Below are 18182 nucleotides of genomic sequence, written 5' to 3'. Positions count from 1 at the left end.
TCTGCAGGTGTCTATCTTTCTCTCCCCGTCTTCCCCTCCTCTCTCCATTTCTCTCTGTCCTATCCAACAATGACAACAACAATAATAACTATAACAATAAAAAACAAGAACAACAAAAAGGAATAGTAATAATAATAAAAGAACCAGTTGGAACAAATATGTGACTAAGAAGTCATGTGGTTGCAGAAAAAAAAAAAGATTTCAAAGTGTTCAGCACAAAAAGAAACAACCTTTAAATGTTTGTGTGGAATTGAGGCACTGGAAGAAGTGCTTCCATCTTAGACAGAAGCAGGGCCATGTGCTGATTGCAGTGAGGGCCTACTTGCCTGGCAAGCATAGAAGTGACCAGTAATTTTGACAACCACTTGGTCATTCTCATCAGGTGTCTGGTCACGAGGGACAACAACTTCTGCACTTGATAAATTCTGGAGCTCATTCACCTGAAAAAAGAAAAAGTAAATCATATTATGTTTTTAGTCTATTTTTTAAAACCACTATATAAGCTATGGTTTTATGAATTTTCATTAATAACTACCAGGTTATCTTTACTGCTCTCATTTAAAACTGATTAAGACTTAAGTCTTAACTAAGTTGACTTGTCGACAGTTACACAAATAAGTAGAATCAAATTCAAGTCCTGAAATTCCAAAGGGTATATGTCTGAATCACTTCAAATTTGTAAACAGCTTTTGAAAACAGCCTAGAAGTTTTATAGATGAGGGGGAAAAAAAACTATTTTTCCCCCTCTGGTTAAAAGATTATAAAATGTAAGTTATATCACTAGGCATTTATGCAGCTAAAAAAAAAAAAAAGCTCAAAAAGTTGAGGTTATATTAAAAAGAAAGTATTAAATGTCCCTTGTAAACATCTCCAAACCTTGGCCAAGATGATTCTGCTTTTTATAAATTAGCCAAAATTCAGGGACTTGGAACTCCTAAGTACCTGTCAACGCTTTCCCTTTCATACCACTGCACAGGTTTTGCTGAAGTACTTGCCGTTTTGCCTCCTTTCCCAATCACTCTGCCAGCAGCAAAGGATGGCACTCTGATATGAGCTTCAAGTTTCACCTCTTCTTTAGGACTAACAAAATTTTCTTCTTTAATTTTTCCATAAATTCTTCCCTGAGCCTATAGGTGAGAATATGTCAGTATCTTTCAAACAGGAAGTACAAAAGGTTATTCGTTAAAATTTCAAGATAGATTCACTGGACTTGTCCTTTCTAGTGACATATCTTCATGAGATAGATTGTTGGATGGCACATAGAGACTAGGAAGTTAGGAAGCCCTAGGAAAGGTCAACAGACTGCAGTCACCAATGACATTGCTGAAAGGTTGATGACTGAAGAATAAACTGCTATCTTTGGGGGTGGGGGGAAGCAGCTGAAGGCAATTTAGTAGGGTACCTGGAAAGGGAAAAAATAGTAGTGGGTAAGTAGCCATCTGCTCTCTCATACTAAAAGGTGAAATGTCTCCTTCCAACAACACGTCACCATTTACAGAGCTTCCCTAGGTGCGTTCATCTGTGCTGGCAGCTTAAACCTGGGTCCTCATTCATGGCAAAGTGCACACTTTACCAGGTGGCGTGTCTCTTGGCTCCTGTTAACATTTCTGAGTATGATTTGAACTGCCTAGTTTCCATATGTATTTATTTGTTTCCTGTGCACAAAATACATACCTTGAACTGAGCCTCTGGAGGCCCTGTGATAATCACCATCCTCACTTTAGCATCTGGTGCTTCAGCTGGAGCAATCTGCAACAGAGTCATCAACTGATTACACATTTTCAGCTTTCACTGATGCAACTGCAAACCAACATGATAGTTGCACATGGCTGAGATAGAGCGAAAGTTTTGTGGAAGGAAGTTGTGTAGAGTCGGTGACGAGTAGTCTCATTAGCAATTGTTCCAACCATTTACTGTGCATTTGCACTGTGCCTGACGCAAACTCCATGGGCGAGCGACTAATTCTCACTCTATCCAGGTGAACTTCTAACTTTACGTAACAGATTGGGAAGCTAAAGGTTGAAGAAATTGAGTTACTTGGTCCGTGGACACACAACAGTTGGAGGAAGTGCTCACATTCCACATCATCTCAACAGTGGTGAACTCTACCTCTCCACTCCCCAAATCTTTCTGTAAACCCCAAGGGCTTCTGGCTCTAAATGTTGCTGCTATACAAAACTTTCTCTGCCGTTATGAAAGATTGCACTGCTTTCATACCTAGTCTTTCTAGATTATGTAGTTTGCTGAAACCCCTTTATGAATTTTTAAAAATTTTTTGTATTTATTATTTATTTCCTTTTGTTGCCCTTGTTTTATTGTTGTAGTTATTATGGTTGTTGTTATTGACGTTGTCATTGTTGGATGGGACTGAGAGAAATGGAGAGAGGAGGGGAAGACAGAGAGGGGAGAGAAAGATAAACACCTGCAGACCTGCTTCACCGCTTGTGAAGTAACTCCCCTGCAGGTGGGGAGGCGGGGGCTTGAACTGGGATCCTTACACTGGTCCTTGCGCTTTGCGCCACCTACACTTAACCCGCTGCACTACCACCTGACTCCCAGCCCTTTATGAAATTTCAAAATATTTTATCCATTTTTTTGCTAGGTTCACAAGTCTAATAAAGTCAGATTATACTTAATGGAATAATATGGAAATGAACTAGTATTAATTTAGCAGGATAGTAAACTCTAACATTTGTTGTTCTCACTAGTACACTGCATCATACAGACCCCGGAGGCTGGGCAGCCAGCCCAGGAGATAACTCATGGATAAAAACATGAAGATTAAGAATGAGGCCCCTGACATCATATGTGTCCAAATAGTGCTCTTTTTTTTTCCCCTCTCACTTCTCAAAGAAATAAAATTTATAGAGGGAGAAAAAGATACCACAGCCAAATTTGAGATGAGGGAAGGGCTTGAACCTGGGTCGTGTGCATGACTAAACTTCATTTTCTGTTCAAGCATCTTTTGCTGCAAGACATCATATAATGAGCTGCATCTGTGTTTTGATTATTTGGTTTATAGTAAAGTCTACTTTTTTGTTTTTTTGTACAACCAGCACAATAAAAAGTCCCACTGTGGACATGTAGTGATTATGATTCGTGAAGGAGAACTATGGGATAATTTCACTCATGTGTGGACTATAGAGAATTGAAACACAAGACCTTGAAAACAGAGAAGACATGTATAGCCAATCTATGATCTTGGGAGAACTATGGTGGCTGTTGTTGAAGGGGTTGGGAGGCACAGAACTTTGGCTGTGGGAATAGTGTGGAATTATACTATTATAACTTGAGAAATCACTATTAAAAATATATGTTAACGAGGGCTGAGCGGTAGCTCAGCAGGGTAAGTGCAAATAGTGCAAAGCGCAAGCACTGGCATAAGGATCCTGGTTTGAGCCCCTGGCTCCCCATCTGCAGGGGCGTCGCTTCACAAGCAGTGAAGCAGGTCTGCAGGTGTCTATCTTTCTCTCCCCGTCTTCCCCTCCTCTCTCCATTTCTCTCTGTCCTATCCCACAACAACAACATCAATAATAACAACAACAATTAAAAAAACAAGGACAACAAAAAGGAATAAATATTTTTTTAAAAAATGGGGAGAAAAAAGAAAAAAAAGGGGGCTGGGTGGTGGTGCACCTGGTTGAGTGCACATGTTACAATGCACAAGGACCCCGGTTCAAACTCTGGTCCCTGCCTGCAAGGGATGGAAAGCTTTGCAAGTGGCAGTGCTGCAGGTGTCTCTCCCTCTTTACCATCCCCTTCCCTCTCGATTTCTTGCTGTCTCTATCCAATATATAAATAAAAATAATAAAAACATTTTTTTAAAAAAAGAACTTTCATGCCCAAGACTCTGAGGTCTGATAAGCCAGAGCTGAGCAGTGCTCTTAAAAACAAAGTCCCAGGGAGTCGGGTGGTAGCGCAGAGGTTAAGCCAGATCATCTACCTTTGGCACCCCATAATATGACCCTGGGTCCATACTCCCAGAGGGATAAAGAATAGGAAAGCTATCGGGAAGGGATGGGATACAGAGTTCTGGTGGTGGGACCTGTGTGGTTGTACCCCTCTTATCTTATGGTTTTTGTCACTGTGTCCTTTTTATAAATAATAATAATAAAAAAAAACACACTCTTCAGAACACACAATTATCTCCATAGTGGAGACCATCAGTTCTCCATTGATGTTACCCTACCTTCCAGAACAACAGAATGTTTGCTAGACTATATTTCTCTCCGCCTTTCAGCTTTGACTAGACTTGTAAATCAGTTCTGAGCAATGCAGTGTAGGTAGGTAGCTATTTCCATAGGGCCCTGGTCTGAAGAGAAGGGCTCATGTCCCGTCTCACCCCATCCTAAAGGTTGGACTAGACAAGAGTACTAAGTAGTTTCATCTTAGACCACGAGGGACCAATGTCATGCTTGGAGAAGATCAGTTAGGAGGAGTCTAGGGATGAAGACTTAGTAATGCAGAATCACCATGATCGCTTACTTCCAGATAACTTTTCAAGTGAATTTAAACAAAATAAATAAATTTTATTTACTTATTTATTTCGGAGACAGACAACCAGAGCATCATTCTGATTCCAGATAACTTTTCAAGTGAATTTAAAAAATAAATACATTTTATTTACTTATTTATTTCGGAGACAGAGAACCAGAGCATCACTCTGACACGTGTGTCAGGGATAGAATAAGGGGATTCGTGCTTGAGAGTCCAATGCCTTATTCATTGTGCCACGTCCTAGGCTTTCAAGCAAAAATTAACATACCTGACTTAAACACACTGTGTGGAGTTTGTCATGTTCTTACCCCAGAAGTAATGATCAGACTCAATTCACATTTTATAAAGAGACAAGAAGTCTCGTGTTTTAGTAATTTGTTATACATAAGATTCTAAGAGAATCCCAAATGGCAGGACATTACCTTAATAGATGCTCCTGCAAATCGAGAAAGTTGCTTGATGTGCTGTCCCTGCTTGCCGATAATGGCGCCAACAGACAGAGCTGGTATAAACAAATGGACAGTCTCTGTTTCTGATTGCTGGAAGGAGAGAAACAGGACACAGATGCTTATTTGATACAAGTTCTGTTTTGTATTTCAACATGGGGATGGGTTAGTCTCACACAGCACAAATAATTCTAGGATAGTTATAGAAAAGAAAAGTAATAGCTTTTAAAATGATCTCACATATAACTATCCTGGAATTATTTGCATTAAAATTAAACATCTATACAAAAATTCTTTAACTTTAGGATATCATCAAATAACAGATTTAAAAAGATACATTTAAACATATAAGGAAATTAGGGGGGAGCTGGGCAGTAGCGCAGTGGGTTAAGTGTACATGGTGCAAAGCGCAAGGGACGGCGTAAGGATCCCGGTTCAAGCCCCCCTTTCAACCCCCTGGCTCCCCACCTGCAGGGGGTCACTTCACAAGCAGTGAAGCAGGTCTGCAGGTGTCTATCTTTCTCACTTCCTCTCTGTCTTCCCCATCTCTCTCGATTTCTCTCTATCCTATCCAACACAACAATAACAACTACAACAAGTGCAACAAGGGCAATAAAATGGGAAAAATGGCCTCCAGGAGCAGTGGATTCGTAGTGCAGGCACTGAGCCCCAGTGCTAACCCTGGAGGGGAAAAAAAAAAAAAGAAAGAAAGAAATTAGGGGAAAAGGGTAAGGTACTACAACAAAGTAGATTCTTGACAAGTGAATGCAATTCTGCACTACACAACAACAAAATCACAGCACTTGAGATACTGACTTTAGACATTATCATTTTGCTTTTTGTTTTTACTTATATGGCTTCTTAGACATACACAGTGAATTATCAGAAAGGAAGCAACTCCTACATCATGTAAAGCCTTATCACCATTATTTAATACTTATGTCCACGCACAAATCAGGGTTAGAAATCATTTACTTTAGTGGTAAAATGCCTATATATAATACCAACAGCTCTAAATGCAGAATTAGAAGGGTCTAGCAATGTTTCTCGAGACGTTAGATATGTTATAATGCAAAATGATTTCGTAAGAAATACATCAGATTGCTTCACAGGCTTCAGGTGAAGCAGGTCTGCAGGTGTCATTCTTTCTCTTCCCCTCCTCTCTCCATTTCTCTCTGTCCTATCTAACAATGATGACATCAATAACAACAACAGTAACTACAACAACAATAAAAAACAAGGGCAACAAAAGGGAAAATAAAATTAAAAATTAAAATTAAAGAAATATATCAGAAAACTCTTGAACCTTTTGTTTTATTTTCAACAGAGAGAGGTAAAGAGACCCAAGCACTGAAGTTGCCTTCAGTGTGGTGGGAACTGGGCTCGAACCTGGGCTGAGCACATGACAAAGCAGCATACTACCCAACACAGTTATTTCACCAGCTTCCCCCAGCTTTTCTTTTTTTTTCAATGAGCTGAGATTTGGTGATTGCATAATTTCATTCAGGCAGAGACAGAGAACATGTCACAGCACCAGAGTTGCATAGCCAAGGAGACTCCATACCTGATGTGCTACTCCTCCAGTCCCTCTCTGGAACCTTCTTATATTCCCATTAATAGGATACTAAGCATTCTGTCACCAAGTACTGAAAATAAACTACCCATACTATAATATGTATACATAGGTACAATTCTAGTTAGGAATTTCTGATTTCTTTTTTGCCTCCAGGGTTATCACTGGGGCTTGGTGCCTGCACTATGAATCCACTGCTCCTGTGGCTTTTTTTTTTTTTTTGATAGGACAGAGAGAAATTGAATGGGGGAAGGGAAGACACCTTGCAGACCTGCTTCACCACTTGTGAAGTGACTCCCCATCTTGGTACTGATTTTGCTGTGTCCCAGATATTCTAATATATTCATTTTTGTGTCCAGAAAACTTAAATTTTTCCTCCATGGGAGTCGGGTGGTACTGCAGCATGTTAAGCGCAGGTGGCGCAAAGCTCAAGGACCCGCGTAAGGATCCAGGTTCAAGCCCCCGGCGCCCCACCTGCAGGGGAGTAGCTTCACAGGCAGTGAAGCAGGTTTGCACGTGTCTATCTTTCTCTCCCCATCTCTGTCTTCCCTTCCTCTCTCCACTTCTCTCTATCCTATCCAATAATGACATCAATAATAACTGCAACAATAAAACAAGGGCAACAAAAAGGAATAAATTTTCCTCTATAAAGGACCAAAAAAATTGCAAAGTGGGTTTGATTGCTGAATTTCATGAATTAGTTGAAAATTTGGAGATTTTTATGTATAAATGTGCACTTTGTACTATGTGTGCTTAACAGTGGTCCAGCCCCCTCACTGCTCTCAAGTCCTTAGAAAGAAAAACAGAACAATAAGGATAATTGATAAAAGAAGGCTGGGAAGACAGCATAATGATTATGCAAAAGACTTTCCTGCCTGAGGCTCTGTGGTCTAGGTTCAATCCCCAGCACCATCGTAAACCAGAGCTGAGCAAGGCTCTGGACTCTCTGTTATCTGTCTCTTATTAAAATAAAATAAATAAAATATCAAAAAGACTTCTATGTCTGAGGCTCCAAAGTCACAAGTTCAACATCCAGCATCACAAGCCAGAGTTGACCAGTGTTTTGGTCTTTCTGTATCTCTCTCATTAAAATAAATCATGTTGAGTGAGACAAGTCAGAAAGAGGTAGGCCAGTAATGAATGATCGTACTTATAGGTAGAGTTTAAGAATAAAGGACATTAAGGGAGGACATAAGGTGAAATAAATACACCAATCAAGGGGAGATGAGAGGTTGTGCCTGTGTATGTGTTAAGACTATACTGAAAGCCATTAAAACTTGAATAAAATTTAAAAAAATATTCAAGTAAAAAGGAAATGACAGCAAAACTGGTTCTTTGTAAGCCTTTTGCCAATTAATTAAAGAAGGAGAATGATTAGAATATATGGTATAACAATGCACCAATAATGGTATTTATGTACTTTACTTGTGTTTGAATTCTCTACCTGAATTCAGCTTCCTATTTTCAAATCTGACACCATCTTCCCAGACAACAGTCTTAGCCCACCTGTGTGCTAGCTACTGGGCCCAGGCATAAATGACTAAAGCTAGGGGTCCCTTGGAATATTTCTAAAGTGGACTGCCTAGCTTCTTCCCACACCAAGACCCTTAATTCCATCTGCTTTACTCTGATCTTTAGGTTCCTGATTATTACTTCTGCACCCCATAAAGAATTGTGGTCCATACTCCCAGAGAGAGAAAGAATAGCGAAGCTTCCAATGGAGGGGGTGGGATGCAGAACTCTGGTGGTGGGAATCGTATGGAATTGTACCCCTCTTATCCTACAATCTTGTTAATCATTATTAAATCACTAATAAAAATAAACAGAAATTTTAAAAGGACAATCAGGAAAACTTCATTGTTGGTACAACAAACTGCAATTGGGAAGCAATCTCTCTAAATTATGGAACTTTAATCTGGAAGCAAAATGGTAGGTTGTACTGAACTCTTGGTACCCCAATCCTATTACAATCTTATACAATGCTATTAGAGATTGTGTAGCACAGAACATAGTACACAGTACATGTATGCATGAGCCCCCAGATTCTCTCCCCTACTTCCCCAATAGCTAGAGCTGAGTGGTGCTCTCTTCATGAAAAAAGAAAGCTTACATTGACAAAATAGCTCCATAATCAATTAGTTGCCTAAATAAAATACCTAGTCCGAAGAGATTTACTTAAAGCTAAATGCCAAAGAGTGACAGAAGTTCAAGTAAGAAGAAAGGAAAGAGAGGCCAGGTGGTGGCAAACCTGGTTGAGTGCACGTACAATGCTCAAGGACCTGGGTTCAAGCCCCTAGTCCCCACCTGCAGGGGGAAAGCTTTGCATGGGGCTGCAGGTGTCTCTGTCTCTCTTCCTTTCTATTTCCTGCTACGCTCCTGATTTCTGGCCGTCTCTATCCAATAAATAAAGATAAATAAGGAAAGAAAAGGATAAAGACGTTTTTCCAGGAAATATGTAATAAGTAAAACCTTAAAAAAAAAATGAAGCAAACGGGAGTTGAGCAAGGACCACCGTAATGATCCCGGTTCGAGTCCCCAGCTCCCCACCTGCAGGGGAGTCACTTCACAAGCGGTGAAGCAGGTCTGCAGGTGTCTGTCTTTCTCTCCCCCTGGCTTCCCCTCCTCTCTCCATTTCTCTCTGTCCTATCCAACAACAATGACATCAATAACTACAACAACAGACAAGAGCAACAAAAGGGAATAAATAAATAACCATAAAAAAACATTAACCCCAGTAAAGAAATTAAAAAATGAAAAAAAATGAAGCATACTATAAATGTTCTAATATTAACAATACACACTGGGTATTGTCCCATGTCATACATACCACACTAACCCTTCTACCAGCAGAGTATTTCTTCAAAGAGATATAGCTAGGATGCTTTATCCATACTGTGTAAATCTCAGTCTCCAAATTTTCAACTAATTCATGAAATTCAGCAATCAAACCACTTTGCGATTTTTTTTGGCCCTTTATGGAGGAAAATTTAAGTTTTCTGGACATAGGGACACAGCAAAATCAGTACCAAGAGAGAAATTCATAGCAGTATGGACCCATAGCAAGAAACAAGAAAAGGCTAAAATAATTTAACCTCATATTTGAAGAACCTAGAAAAAAGAATAAAGGAAATCCAAAGTAAGTAGGAAGGAAATAAAATTTAGGCAGAAATAACATTGGAAACAAAAAAATTACAAAACATTGATGCAACTAAGAGCTGGTTCTATCAAAGGTGGGGAAAAAAAAAAACCTGGCAAATCTTTAGCCACTCACCACACACAAAACGACTTTAATAAATGAGAATACAGATAAAAGGGGAGAAACCACAATGTAAGAAGTTAAAAGGATCATGAGTGATTTCTATGAACTATATGCCATGAAACTGGAGAATCTAGATGACATGGTTATAGCTGGGATTTGGTGCCTGCAGAACTCATCCACTGCGTCATCTCCTGGACCACTCTAAGCAAAATCTTTAAAGATAGGATCTAAAAATTTTTTTAAAATATTTGTTTATTTCCCCTTTTGTTGCCCTTGTTTTTTTTTACTGTTGTTGTAGTTGTAGTTGTTGTTGGACAGGACAGAGAGAAATAGAGAGAGATGGGGAAGATAGGCAGGGGGAGAGAAAGACAGACACCTGCAGACCTGCTTCATCGCCTGGAAAGCGACTCCCCTGCAGGTGGGGAGCCGGAGCCTCAAACCGGGATCCTTAACACCAGTCCTTGTGATTCGTGCCACGTGCTCTTAACCCGATGCGTTACTGCCCGATCCCCAGGAACTAAATATTTTTAAAACATTTATTTATTTTATTTATTCCCTTTTGTCGCCCTTGTTGTTTTAGGATCTAAATATTTTATGTAATTTATTCAGATATGCCCCATTCTGTTTTTGCCATGACTGTATGGTCTATTTTCTGGGCTTTGTTCCAGGAGGGTTTTTTGCTGCTTACAAAATATACATAATCCACAAAGATAAAAACAAAGGAGGTGAAGAAGTAAGAGCACAGGGGCTTGAACAAAAAAGATAAAATTAAGTCAGACATAACGTTATTACACAAATTTGGCTCCAAGTGTTCCTAAGCAGAAAGTTAAATTTATACATGATTTGCCATGCATATAATATTCACTTAATAAAAACTGCCTTCCTGGGACTTTCCCCAAAGAGTAACTTCTGAATGCCCTCAGTGGATTAACACAATAGGCACTGTCCTTAAAGCAAATGTCCCAGTGCCTCGCAAGCACAGTTCAAGTGTGTTTTACCTTAGAATGACTGAAGGCCACCCCTGTGAGAAAACCAAGTTGCCGTCTCAAAAACTGGAAAGCAAGCAACATCCTTCACCTACAGTGACTATCAGTAATTGTGTTGATTTGGGGGTAGGGGGTGAGAGTGGGGTAGGAGATAATATATCTAACACAAATAGTATGAACAAATTTGAGAAAAGTTGCATGAAGACTTGGAAAAGTAATGGTGGTCAGCAGAGAAGGGCAAACATAACAAGGATGTGAAGAAGCAGTATGTAGACATAAAATGGTCTGTATTATGATGAAACCAAGAAGAACTGAACCCTTTATAGAAAAAAAAAAAGCAGTGTTGGAGAGAAGCAAAAAAAAAAAAAAAACACACACACACACAAACCCACCAGGCAGTAGTGCCCCAGGCTAGGAGGCAGTGAAATGTGCTCTTGGCAATAACATTTTAATAAAAAGGTTAGCTCACGATGTGTCTGCAATATGATGAAGACATACCTGCACACTACTCAATTCCCTTTGCTTTACTTCAAGATCACCTACCTGCTCACATCAACTTTCACTGAATGTTGCTCTGAAAATGTAAGGTAGCCTTTTTTCTTGATAGTCTTTAAACATAATTTTTACTTACAAAACTGCTTTCCTGATTTTTTGTTTTTGTTTTTGTTTTTGAGATACAATTTGAAAGGACATATCAGCACTAGCCTTGTACAAATTGTTTGCAATAATCTTCGGCTGCACTATCTCTTCTTCCTAGACCTTCTCCAGAGCTGAAGGATATTCACAGGACACAAGCTGCTTCCCAATGGATTTCTGCCAGATGCCTATTGGCAAAACTTCCTTTGGACTTCTTGGCAGACCATGCTATAGCTTGAAATAACAGAAGAACAAAGCTGCTCAACTGAGAGTTTGCATAACTGGTGAAGTCTGCCAATGAGTAATTCCTAATCATCTATCGTGGGGAGATACAAGAATGAGCAAACAGTAAGGTTAAGTGTATTTACTTTGTGGGGAACAAAATCTAAGACATCACAAAAGGCATAGAGACATGCGTGCCAGTCAAGGCCAGCCTCCAGGAACCTGGAAGGATGCCAGTGTTTCCCTTTGGCTTGTAAAAGAGATACTCCTGAGGTTTTTTTTTGTTTGTTTTGTTTTGTTTTAATGAATTTTGGAGTGGAACTGGAATTAAGTTTATTCAACTCCATGGCCTGGGTAGAATACTGAATTCTAAAAAATAAATAAATAAATAAATAATAAACTTTCTCCCTGTAAATAACCAGGGATTATTTATCTAATGACAAGAGTTGTACTCAGTCAGAAATTCCAAGGAGTAGGACTAATGTTCTATGAGACAGTATGATCTAATTAAAGTCCTTTCCAGTTTATAAAATATTTTATATCTTAAAGAATATCGTAAAGCAGCTAGGATTTTAGAAAGTGTTCACCTTTTTTTTTTTCTTTTTTTTTTTTTTTTTTGCCTCCTTCCACAGGCAAAAAGTTAGCAGTTTTCAGATTACACCATTGATCTGAATACTTTGGGGAATACTCCACAGACACTGTCAAACTTATGAAGACAGCAGCTCTTGGGCCAACTTCTGCCAAACCAAACCTAAGCTGCCAAAACCATCCAGCCGTAGACGTGGTGTGCTATGCCAAGTCCAGCTCTTGCTCTGCTCACTAGCTGCCAATTGCCCCTTCCCTACTGTTTGAACATTTCTGAAAGAAGCATTTCCTGTCATTTATAAACTTGAAATTTGCCAATTAAGTACTGCGTGAGCCAGCTGCTAGGCAGGAACTAGAGACTTTTTGTCTGTTGGAAGAACCAACTCTTGTGACTCTACCGGAAAAAAAAAAAATAATAATCTGGCAAGTTCCAGGAAGAAGAGTATATTGCAAAAGGAAGGGTGAGAAAAGTTGTGGAATGGAACAGGAGCTAGGGTTTTGTTGAAAAAACAGGCAACAGTACATAAAAAACAGGTTCTTAGCAGAATTTAATTTTTAAAACCCTATGCCTGATCAGGAAATGTATATTTAAAGTAAAAGCAGAGATTCACTGTGAGCATACATAGATAGCACTGAGAATAAAGAGATGGTTTCAACAGTCTGACTTTTATGAGATGCTCAGCAGCCACTGGAGATGTCAGACATTGCTGATGCTGCCAACCTTGAATTCTCCCACCAGGTGTTTTTTTTTTTAAACTATCACCACAGACTCTCCTCACAGGCCTATTATAATTCTAGCAAAAAGAAAAGTGAAACCAAAGGAAATAAATGAAATAGAAGAATCAACAAGAAACAAAAACACTGATAAAGTTTTGGTAAATTTAACTACTGCCTTTAAAGAATAGTTGGTTTGTATTTCAAAAAGCAGTGATCACTAAAGCACACTCAAATGACAGCAAGTAAGGTTCAGAGGAAAAATGCAAAAACAAGGGAGAAAAAAAAGAGTTTCCACTGCCCTAGCTTTAATCCACCACTATTCCTCCCCCACCCCCCATAATAATAATATTATTATTATTAAGCCAGAAGTAAGCAGTACTCTGGGGTAAGGGGGGGAATGTGTAATAATAAACAGTGAATATAAACCTATTTTCACCAAGTAACCATCTCTCCCAAGTGATCTCTTAAAACAAAACTTAAGAATTGTTCCCCTAAATATTGAGCCGTAAATTAACTGATAGGTAATTTGAAAATAGAATTAATTCCCACTGGTATCCAAAGACAATACACTTCTTTGGAAACAGTCCCCCCCCCCCCCCCCGTTATACTGATAAAAATGATCTGCAGGTACAGAATTTGAACATGGAAATTTTCTCCAAAATGAATTTTCTAAAGATTTATTTTTATTATGTAGATAGACCAGAACACTGCTGAGTTCTGACACTGAACTGGGACTTCAAAGGTGGCAGTTATGCAGATCTTGTGATCTAATATACTGAATAATCTTCCTACCCCAGGATTAATTTCAATTCTGTTTTGTTTTGAGTGAGTGAGTGAAGTTAAATGTCCACCTCCCTCCCTCACAGGTTCTGGGATTCCTTTAACAATTAAGTTTAGTAGGGCAGAAACCAGGATCATTCCCCAGTATCTATTAATCTTTCTCTTTATAGGCTATTTCCTCAACTTCTCTCAGGTGTCATTTTCTGGCAAGCCTGAAGCTGACGCCAAATGTAAAAAGTGATTGTCAGGCAGTGTACTTGAGAGAAACTGCTTAAGTTTTGATCCTTCAATCTTGCAGACTGGAATCAAACCAAATGGCCAGAGCTTGAAGTTACCATGGAAAACCGGGGCACCAATCCCAGATGACTGAGTAACTACTAAACTTGGGCTGTTTACCCTTCTCCTGAAAAAGGGAAACATTTAAACGAAATGTCTCCTTGTCTACCCTTAAAACAGTGAAACAAAATCCATATATCAAGCCAAAAAAGATAGATGAAAATATGTATGTGGCAGTATCCCACAGATATTTTGGTCTAATATTGGAATGACAAGTGGTCAGATAAAAAAGAGGTGGTTTTTGTTTTTTTATTAAATAAAGCATTTTTAAGTAAGTGCTTTAATAAAGCATTTAAAAAATAAAGTATCAAACTATGAAGACAGATATAAATGAGTGGTGTTTCTGCTTAACTACTCTACATACTATTTCCTAAGCATCAGAATTTATTTATTTCCACCAGGATTGTTGCTGGGGTTCCTCACCTGTACAATTCTCTACACTCAGCAGACTCTTATTTGCTTTTTTTTTTTTTAATATAGTAAGAAAGGGGGGAGAGGCAGAGAGAGTAGATATATCAAAGCACTGCTCCACCACTCATGAAGCTTTTTCCTGTGTGTACTTCCAATATGTTGACCAGGGCCTCAAGCACAGGTCCTTGCTCAAGGCAAGGTGTGTGCTCTACCAGATGGGCTATCTCTCAGCCTTCTATGCATTAGTTTTGCTTATTTTTTAAAAACATGCATTAGTTTTGGCAAGAGATAATCCTTTCAACATTTAAGTCAATTTCAATAGACTAATAAACATTTCTTACAGAATGGTAGTTCTTTGACAATTGAATGAGTAACAAAGGGGGGAAAAAAACTTCCAGTAACCTATACAAAACCACATTTCTGAACTTTCATCTACTCCCACTGAAATTTTGACTCATGCAATACCAAGGTGGGGTACAGGTTTTTGAGCTGCCAAGAAACAAACCAACTACTGTTAGCGTTGGCTGTGCAGTAGAGTCATCTAGGAAACTTTCCAAAATAGTGATACCTGGGTTCCAACCCAGGCAGAAGCCTGCAGGATTCTAATACAAAAGGTCTGATGTAATTCTAAGTAAAGTGCAAAAAACACTTCAGAAAAAAACTGCACTTTATGGAAAACTACAAATTAATGGATATGTGTATGATATATAGAAAAACATTAATAATTTGGTGGGCAAAATGTCAGCAATGGAGTGGAGGATCGAGATTCTTTCAAAGTACATGTTTATTACAAATAGGAAAATTGGGCAGGTTGCCACCTAAATCTAAGATTACATTTAACACAACAAATAGCCAGGCATACTGACATAATTTGCTGAATAAGACACACTTGAGTGACGCTTTAAAAAACAAACAGAAAGAAAGAAAGAAAGAAAGAAAGCCATTAAGTAAAGATCTACTAAATCCAAACAATAGTTACACTATTATTACCAGAGCAGATCATTTCAGGTTTATGGTAGTGCAGGGGATTGAACCTGGAACTTTGGGGCCTAAGGCATGAGAGTCTCTTTGCATATCCATTAGGCGACCTACCCCCACCCCACTTAAAAAAAATTACTAACTTTATTTATTAGATAGAGACAGCAAAAATCGAGAGAGAAGGAGATAAGAGTGGTAGAATACAGAGAGAAATCTGCATCCCTGCTTCACCATCCCCCTATAGGTAGGGACCAGGGGCTTGAATCCGGGTCCTTAAGTGATGTAATAGATGTGCTCAACCAGATGCATCACCACCTGGCCCCTCCCACCCTACTCTTTTATCTATTTTTTAAAAGTCACACCTAGAAATTCACTTTAGAATATATATATAGGCTACTAAAGCATATGCACAATGATGTCTACATGGGCATAATGTCCAAGACTGTTCTGTAATATAACCACTCAAAGTATGAAATTATACATGACACTTGGAATCAGCAAAGAGAGAACATGTTGAGGTAAAAAGATACTTCCCTTTCCAAATTTACATAGTAGAGAACTGAGAGGGCAAGTTAACTTTATCCAAAGAGACAACAGATATGTAGGTTAGATGAGAGCATCTCTAGCATAGGACAGTTCCTTTAAATAATCTGTCTGTTGTGGTAGATTTTAATACATTTTACAGTTCAGGGATATATCTACAAAGACCCAATACAAGAAGAAGGCAGTGATCAAAAATACCAAATAGTATGGTTTGAAGAACAGGGAAAGGAAATACTTTTTATTTTTGTTTTATAATCATTTATTTATTCCCTTTTGTTGTCCTTGTTTTTCTATTATTGTAGTAGTTGTTATTTTTTTAATGTTGTTGGATAGGACAGAGAGAAATGGAGAGAAGAGGGAAAGACAGAGAGGGGGAGAGAAAGACACCTGCAGACCTCCTTCACCACCTGTGAAGTGACTCCCCTCCAGGTGGAGAGCCAGGGGCTCGAACCGGGATCCTTATGCCAGTCCTTGCACTTTGCGCCACCTTCACTTAACTTGCTGTGCTACCACCTGACTCCCAGGAAATACTTTTTATGTGTTGTTTGTTTCTTGCGAGAGCACTGCTGATTTTTGGTTTATGGTGGTGCTGGGGATTGAACCTGGGAACCTCAGGCATGAACAATATTACAGAGGCATTATGCAGTGTTCCCAGTCTGAACATCCTCATTCTTCTTTTTTTTTCTTTTATTGGGGGGATTAATGGTTTGTAATTGACAGTAAAATAGATTAGTTGGTACATGTGTAACATTTCTCAATTTTCCATATAACACTAACCCCCCACGTAGGTCCTTCCCCACCATCATGTTTCAGGACCTGGACACCACCACCAACCCATCCCAGAGTCCATTTGGTGCAATACACCAAATCCAGTCCAAATTCTACTTTGTGTTTTCCTTTCTGTTCTTATTTTTCAACTTCTGTCTATGAGTGGGATCATCCCATACTCATCCTTCTCTTTCTGGCTTATTGTCGGGCATTAAGCCAGGCTCCCTGCTCCATCCTGCATTGCTGATACTATGGCCTATTTACATAATCACTGTTTTGCCTGAAAGATCCCCACCCATTGATTTATTTTCTTTCTATCTCGAGACCCACCCTGCCTGCAGGGTAACATTAATCCCACCTGTTAAAACTATTCCAACAGTTGCTGAGGAAGCTTCCACCTTCCCAGCATGCCTTTTGCCTTTCTCCACCCCCTTTCCTAGCCATTTCCGTTTCCAACTTGCCACTTCCGGTTTTATCCTCTAAAAGCCTCTTCTGTTTCTGGTTTCTCTCTCTCTCTCCCACCCGTGACGCTAGCCCAGCAGCTTACCTCACTTAACATGATTCCTTCAAGCTCCATCCAAGATGAGGTAAAGAAAGTGAATTCACCATTTTTAATAGCTGAGTAGTATTCCATTGTGTATATATACCACAACTTACTCAGCCACTCAACTGTTGTTGGACACCTGGTTTGCTTCCAGGATTTGGCTATTACAAATTGTGCTGCTATGAACATAGGTATACACAAATCTTTTTGGATGGATGTGCTTGGTTCCTTAGGCTATATCCCCAGGAGAGGGATTGCTGGGACATAAGGAAGGTCCACTTCTAGCCTTGTGAGCGTTCTCCAAACTGCTCTCCACAGGGTGTGGGCCAATTTACATTCCCATCATCAATGCAAGAGGGTTGCTTTGCCACCACAACCTCTCCAGCATTTGTTGTAGCTATCATTTCTGATGAATGATGACATTCTCACAGGAGTGAAGTGGTATCTCATTGCTGTCTTCATTTTATTTCTCTGACAAATCAGTGACTTGGAGTATTTTCTCATATTTGTTGGACAACCTCATTCTTTTTTTTTTTTTTACTTCCCCACCCCTTCTGACAGCCTCATTCTTAAAAAAGGATTAAAAAATGGACAGTCACAGCATTCTATATAGATTTCTAGTGGTATTTTATTCTACATGTACTCCACCAGGCAGTGTGACAATAAAATTCTCAAGGTATTTCACCTAGACTTTCCTTAAATTGATATAGGAGGTACCATTACAAATGTTGTAAGAGTCCAGAGAGAGAGCTCAGTTCGTTAAGAGTACCAACTTGTATGCCTGAAGAACCAGAGATCTAATCAATGGAACCACCTAAAGCCAGAGCTGAAAAGTGCTCCAATTCTCTCCCCTTCATAATAAATAATTTTCTAAAGGTTCTGTTTACTAAGAGCGATAGGA

At 39.2% G+C, this 18182-nt stretch overlaps 1 protein-coding gene across 1 annotated transcript in view; it reads right to left on the bottom strand.

The window, feature by feature from the left end:
• The window catches only part of IGF2BP3 (insulin like growth factor 2 mRNA binding protein 3), a 164412-nt gene that overhangs the window by 2901 nt on the left and 143329 nt on the right, over positions 1-18182 (bottom strand). The window contains exons 11-14 of the mRNA XM_007523954.2: positions 4920-5036; positions 1675-1749; positions 996-1127; positions 327-440 (exon numbers count right to left, since the gene is read on the bottom strand). Coding sequence (XP_007524016.1) covers positions 327-440; positions 996-1127; positions 1675-1749; positions 4920-5036 — 438 coding nt within the window. The remainder of the gene's footprint in view (positions 1-326; positions 441-995; positions 1128-1674; positions 1750-4919; positions 5037-18182) is intronic.

Source organism: Erinaceus europaeus, chromosome 8, assembly GCF_950295315.1.
Source record: "Erinaceus europaeus chromosome 8, mEriEur2.1, whole genome shotgun sequence".
In the NCBI taxonomy this organism is placed as follows: domain Eukaryota; kingdom Metazoa; phylum Chordata; class Mammalia; order Eulipotyphla; family Erinaceidae; genus Erinaceus; species Erinaceus europaeus.
Note: the sequence above shows the minus strand (reverse complement) of the source record. Positions and strands in the feature narration are given on the sequence as shown.